Source organism: Agrilus planipennis, unplaced genomic scaffold (assembly GCF_000699045.2).
Source record: "Agrilus planipennis isolate EAB-ADULT unplaced genomic scaffold, Apla_2.0 scaffold8, whole genome shotgun sequence".
NCBI classification, from domain to species: domain Eukaryota; kingdom Metazoa; phylum Arthropoda; class Insecta; order Coleoptera; family Buprestidae; genus Agrilus; species Agrilus planipennis.
In genome coordinates, this window is record NW_020442461.1 from 87,473 (window position 1) to 94,504 (window position 7,032).

General features: G+C 32.8%; 1 protein-coding gene across 4 annotated transcripts in view; it reads left to right on the top strand.

Moving 5' to 3' along the window:
- The first annotated feature begins 425 nt into the window (after window positions 1-425).
- LOC108736141 (GMP synthase [glutamine-hydrolyzing]) overlaps window positions 426-7,032 on the top strand; it is a 15,251-nt gene continuing 8,644 nt past the window's right edge. The window contains exons 1-7 of one of the 4 annotated variants that reach the window (XM_025980721.1): window positions 426-461; window positions 1,077-1,380; window positions 1,445-1,562; window positions 1,621-1,973; window positions 2,955-3,446; window positions 3,516-3,735; window positions 4,025-4,370. In XM_025980721.1, the coding sequence (XP_025836506.1) occupies window positions 1,095-1,380; window positions 1,445-1,562; window positions 1,621-1,973; window positions 2,955-3,446; window positions 3,516-3,735; window positions 4,025-4,355 (1,800 nt within the window). In that variant the 5' untranslated portion in view covers window positions 426-461; window positions 1,077-1,094 and the 3' untranslated portion in view covers window positions 4,356-4,370. The other 3 variants (XM_018468451.1, XM_025980722.1, XM_025980720.1) reach the window with 3 other exon arrangements.

Consider the following 7,032-nt stretch of genomic DNA (forward strand, 5'->3'; position numbering starts at 1 on the left):
CTCATAAAAATTGTCGCTTATGTACAGAATCTTAACGTACACTGAAAACGTACGTTTAAATTTGAATTACTCAAATTTTTGTTTTTATTCAGCTATAAACATTAGTTTTTTTAAAGTAAGAAAATCATTGTAGTTTTGTATGCGCACTATTTGACCGTTTCTATTTTAAACTTACCCCCGAGGGGATGCTGTTTACGAGACTATTGAAAGGAAATAAAATGAAATTAAATTAAACTTGCCTCGCGCACAATTGTCATTGAGTTTCTATTTTAGACGAAATACTATTCGGATCGAGCAACAAAATAGACTGATGCGCATTTGAACAGTTTACCTTCAGTTAGTATTTAAAATTAGACTAAGAGCCTTTGTCGTATTTCGATTTTTTATGCTTACAGTCATTTTTCATTATGTTTTTAAGCACTAGTACAATATATAATAAAATAGCCGATTACGTTAGAGAGGTATAATTGTTACTATGACATGCGACATGAATTTGTTTTCCTTGGTAACTCAGTGTTCGTATGCTTGAGGGTGTTCAATTTTTGTTTTTCGACGTTATTTTTTTTTGTAAATTGGTTTTTTAACTTTTTTGCCTTTTTGTAAGTTTTGCGATATTTTAATGTGGCGAAGATTGTTAGATCATAATGCAAGAAATTGTAACGCTTTTTTGGATTTTTTTAACAAAATGTATATCTACTTAAAAATGAAAAACGTTTTACTGGCTTTATTAACTATATTTATTCGGAATGCAAAATGGTATTAATCTAGTGCAATACACCCTGTGTAGGTACGCAGACACGTACTATTAAGTACCTAGTGTAGAGAAGTTGCCTTTTAATTAAATTATCTAAGTTAATGTTAACGTATACATGTATGTAGATATTTGCTGGTCAACGGTATGCATTAGTGGCCATTAATTCTATTAAGTGTTTTGCATTCTTCTACGACTCTCTGTTTTGCACATGTGCTTAAACATGATGGTATTTTTAGTAAGTGAAATGCCATAACATCTTCATAACTACATTTATTTCTGATTATTAAGCGAGAATTGATTTGTGTTTTGGTTTTTTTTTCAGTGTTGCTGGAATAGCACTATGCCCAACCTAAGTCCTGAAAACCAGTACATGAACACGAATGGTGCTACGAATTCGGAAAAGGTCGCAATCTTAGACGCTGGTGCACAATATGGCAAGGTGATTGATCGAAATGTTCGAGAATTGTCCGTTGAAAGCGACATCCTACCCCTGGACACGCCAGCATTCAACATCAAAGAAGCCGGATACAGAGCGATCATAATATCCGGAGGTCCAAACTCGGTCTATGCTGAGGACGCACCGCGATACGATGCTGACATATTTAGGATAGGTTTGCCAGTCTTAGGTCAATATTTTTATTTTTTATGACAATTACACAGATTGGTAAAAACGACTTTGTTCATTATTAGGTATTTGTTATGGAATGCAAATGATGAACAAAGAATTTGGAGGCACTGTAGTACGAAAGGATAACAGAGAAGATGGTCAAGTTAATATAGAAGTAGATAATAAATGCCTATTGTTTAAGTAAGTTGGTAAATCGTATGTCAAAACGAGAGATTATTAATTAATCAATGAATTTCAGAGGAATGAACAAGACACAAACAGTCCTCTTGACTCACGGCGACACGATAGATAAAATAGCGGACAATTTCAAGTCGATCGCGCAAAACGGATCATTCTGTGTTGGAATTTACAACGAGAAGCTCCGGCTGTATGGACTGCAGTTCCATCCGGAAGTCGACCTTACCGCCAATGGAAAGACAATGTTAAAGAACTTCCTTTTCGACGTGGTCAGTCTAACTGGAAACTTCACGATGAACGGTCGCGAACACGATTGTCTTCGGTATATCAAGGAAGCTGTCGGGTCGAGCAAAGTCCTCGTACTGGTCAGTGGCGGTGTCGACAGCGCAGTATGTGCAGCTCTTTTACACAAAGGTATACCTGCATTAACTAATCATTGTCACAAAGTCGTCAGTACAAAGACTTATTAATGCCCAACTATCTGCAAAAAGTAACCTAGTCTAGGTTATGCGCTAGCCCTTTTTGCTTATTTTTTTTGCTTCTAATGCTTCTCTAAGTAGCCGTTCATGTTTCAGAAGGAGTCCTAGCATCATCTTACCATTTTCATAGTTCCTTCTGTTTTCAATAAATCTCGCCTTTTAATCCTCTCTACTCAGTATTTTCATCATCCTTCTATAAGACCATATCTCAACCTGTTTACCAATATTTTTATTTATGTAAATTTTTGATAACGACTTCTTTTGTACAAGTTTCAGTAGTTTTATTTTTTACTGAATTCAGTATAATAGTATAATTAACAAATAAAATCTGCAAGAAAATAATTATTGTTTTGCCATTCGAAGTATTTATTTGAATGGCGCCAATACAATTTGAATTATTTAGTTCACTAAATGGACGTGAGTTTATGCAACTCCAGAAAACATCACACATGAGTTCAAAGGGTTGCATAAACACAACTAAATTTTGTACAAAATTACAAAAATACTTTTTAATTGTTTTAAGCTTTTTTGAACGTTTTTGTTGTGTTTATTTATTTTTTGGTTGACATCGTTATTGATTATTGATGAATTATTTTAAATTTTTTGTAGTTTTTTTTCTTATTTCTTGTTTTTTGACTTTCTAGATACCGAAAATCAGTGACTTCTTCTACTTTTTCGTCTCTAATTTGTATATAAACTTTTACCCTTCTTTCACGTACGCTGCATACTAATACATGTATTTATTACTATTTATTTTTCATTCCATATTTTTCTATCAATGCTGATTCCATTGAATATAAAGCTGTCTCCTTGGTGCTAATACTCCTATACTTTCCTATTTTTTAATAATAATAGTATTTTCTATAAAATTAACAACTACTAATCAATATCCATATAATTTTTCGTTACTTTAAAGCGCTTCAGCCGGACCAGGTAATTGCAATTCATATAGATAATGGATTCATGCGCAAACTGGAGAGTGTCAAAGTGGCAATGTCTCTCCGCAAAATAGGACTCGATTTGAAAGTGATAAATGCAACCCCTGCGTTTTACGAAGGAACAACGGTTGTGCCGATAGACAAGCACGAGCTCAACTCTCGCACTCGCATCACAAAGATGCTCTGCCAGACAGCTGATCCTGAAGAAAAGCGAAAAATTATAGGTGACGTTTTTGTTCGCATCACGACCGAAATTGTGGCCGAACTCAAATTGAAACCCGAGGACGTTTTACTTGCCCAGGGAACATTGCGACCCGATCTTATCGAATCCGCATCCTGTCTTGCATCGAGCAAAGCTGACGTGATAAAAACGCACCATAATGACTCGGAACTAATAAGGAAATTGAGGGAGGATGGGCGTGTAATCGAACCACTAAAGGACTTTCATAAGGATGAGGTCAGACAAATAGGTAACTAATTGATAATTTTGAAAAATTAATTTATTAAATTAACTTTACAACGTATAATTTATTGTTAAGGTAAAGATCTAGGATTGCCTCATGAGATTGTGATGAGGCATCCGTTCCCTGGTCCTGGGTTAGCCATCAGGGTGTTGTGTGGCGAGGAACCGTACATGGAACGGGATTTTTCAGAGACACAGGTTCTTGTCAAAATCATAGTCGAATTCGACCAAATGTTACAAAAAAAACACGCTTTGCTTAACAGGGTGGAGGGAGTCGTGACAACAGAAGAAGAAAGGTATCCATTTAATGTAGTTTAAAGTATGTGTTAGGATTTAGTAAAAGTATTTTATTCTCTCATTTACTGAATTATTAAAATTTTTCGGAGGATTAAGAAAGTGACCCACTTTTCTCAAAAAGTTAGTCACTGATACCATCCTCCAAAATCAAACGGATGCCAGTAGAACACTCCTGAATTCTAAAGAACCAGATTCAGGGCTACTTTCTTGCTCACATATTAAAACGCTACATTAACCATTTATACATTTATTCTTATACAAAATAAAAAATGTATTCTTTTATGACAGACTGACGTTACGTCGAATATCAAGCAAACAGAAGCTGGCAGCAACATTGTTACCCATTCGTAGTGTAGGGGTGCAGGGTGACTGTCGCTCTTATAGTTATGTGGTTGGCATAAGTAGCGAACATGAGCCCGATTGGGATGATTTGTTTTTCCTCGCCCGTCTCATACCCCGCATATGTCATAACGTCAACAGGGTGTGTTATATATTCGGGGGCCTCGTCAAAGAGTGCATACCCGACCTGACACCCACGTACCTAACAAGCATCGTTCTAAGCACTCTTCGACAAGTCGACGATATCGCGATGGGGGTGAGTAAATGGAAAATAAATTAATTAAATTACCGAACATCAATTAATACGTCATCACCACATTCCATTCTTTCTTATCATGAGCTAATCATCTCATTTTCCGAAAACTAGAACTTCGCACATTCCTAATATTTGTGAACAATAATCTAATCTAAGTCTTCCTCTGCCGCTCATTACTCCTGTTTTTGCTTCTAAATATCCCTTCATTTCTTAAAATCTTTTATTAGTTTTGATTGTGTCAGCTTTCGGAAACATTTTCTTTCGTTTAAACTCGATAGTATTAGTTTTTACTAAAATCAATGTAATGGTAAATCCTGCTAATTTGAGAAAGCTACAAACATGCGATTATTAATATTTTTTTGGTTGTGGATTACTCCACNGAAAATAAAATAATTTTGGTCTTACCTCAAAAGGTTTACAAAGTGATTTATGAGTTTTCCAATGTTCTTTTTGATGTTCTTTACTGCAATATGACACTAATTTACAGGCAGAACACATTAATTCAGCGGGTTCGTTACATTCCGCGCAAGTTTTTTCACTTTCAGCCATATTTTCGAAAATTATCGAAGGAAAAAAGGAAAAGGTAAAAGGAAATTAGCAGGTAAGTATCATGCTTAAACTTTGCCTTACGAAAAGGAAATTGCGGCGATCGCGCACATAATGCGTCACGGTTTCTTCCTAAAAATAAACTTGTTGCGAGCGATTTAAAACAGTGAGATTCCATACATTGCTAAGTTAGTTATGTGTTAATAAGAGACGCAGATGAACACGCAAAGTTGACCTATTTCCCGATTTATCAAAATGATGCTGAAGTTAACAATTTTTACGAGATTAAAAGTTATAAAAAGAAATACATTAATATAAATACTATTAGCTTATTCATATTTGTATTATATGTATTACAAAACCAATTTTTTACTTTTCAACGTGTAAACTTCTGGAAACGATATCTTTCGTTTAAACTCGATAATTTTAATTTTTACTAAGATCATGTTAATTTGAGAGTACACTACACATGCAGTTACTAATGTTTCATTGACTGTAGGTTACTTCACAAACAAAATTTGTAATAAAATAAATATTTTCTTGCCATTTGAAGTATTTATTTGAATGGCGCCAATACAATTTGAATTATTTAATTCACGAAATGGACGTGAGTTTATGCAACTCTCAAAAACATCACAAGCGAGTTCAAAGGGTTGCATAAGTACAACTAAATTTTGAATAAAGTTATTAAAATACTGTTTTTAATAGTTTTAAGCTTCTTTGAACGTTTAAATTGTGTTCATTTGTTTATTGACTTCTTTATTAATTGTTAATAATGAATTCTTTACATTTCGTGACCTATTATTTAAGTTTCTTACAGTATTAAGAAAAAATTAATTAATATAAAATATAAATATAATCGGCTTATTTTTAATTATATTGTATGTATTACAAAAGTAATTTGCGTATTAGTTTTGATTGTGTCAGCTTTCGGAAACATTTTCTTTCGTTTAAACTCGATAGTATTAGTTTTTACTAAAATCAATGTAATGGTAAATCCTGCTAATTTGAGAAAGCTACAAACATGCGATTATTAATATTTTTTTGGTTGTGGATTACTCCACAAACAAAATTTGTAATAATTATGATTATTTTCTTGTCATTTAAAGTATTTATTTGAATGGTACCAATACAATTTGGATTATTTAATTCACGAAATGGACGTGAGTTTATGCAACTTCAGATAACACCACACATAAGTTCAAAGGATTGTATAAGCACAAATAAAGTTTGTATAAAATTGCTAAGCGTAACTAATTCAATATTGAAATTCACATACTACTTTTTATTTGTTTAGAATGAAATTTTATCAATTAAAAGCAGATAGCATCAATGAAAACAGTTTCTTTTTATTTCGAGCTATCATTCTCTTAAATTTCAACTACTTATGCAGTTATTAATACTTTTTTATCTATATTTTAATCAAAGAACAAATTATTAGTTAGTTAGGAAGTTATTAAAAACGCCGAAACAATTTGAATTACTTTATTTGCAAAATGGACCTGAAGTTATGCAACTCCCAATGAGCATTACACATAAAGTAAGAAAGTTGCATAAGCATAGTCAAATTTTATATAAATACACAAATTTTAGTTTAGTTATAGTTTTGAGCTTCTTATCCACATAAGAGAGCATTTATCTTGTGTTTATTAAATTTTTTATTAACTGTTGTTGCACATTTCTGTTTAATTTATAGTATTTTTGTATTTTACATTTGGATGTTTCTTACGTTTTGTTTTATATAAAAGAGGTTATTAAAACGGTTTGTTTAAATCTGATTCTTTATTGAAGCTTTAAAACTCAAAATATCTTTTAAAGTAAATAATTTTTATTTATTCCACATTATTTGGTTGCATAAAATTCTCTCCGTTGATATGCTTCTAAATCCGCCTTCTGATATTTTTGGGGCAATGATTTGGTGGAATAGTTGGTAAAAATGTAATAATGTTGGCATAACTGGGTGGTGTAATATTAGTTGCGATGTGATTGACGTACGCCAACAAGTTTTGTGATAATTATCATTGATTAATACCTCATTTTAAAAAGGTACGTGCGGTTTCTCATTATTTTCCCATATCCTCTTGAATGTACAATTTTTTATGCCGTTATTTTTTGAATAACATTTAATGTACTAATGTCCGGCTTGGAGAGGCAC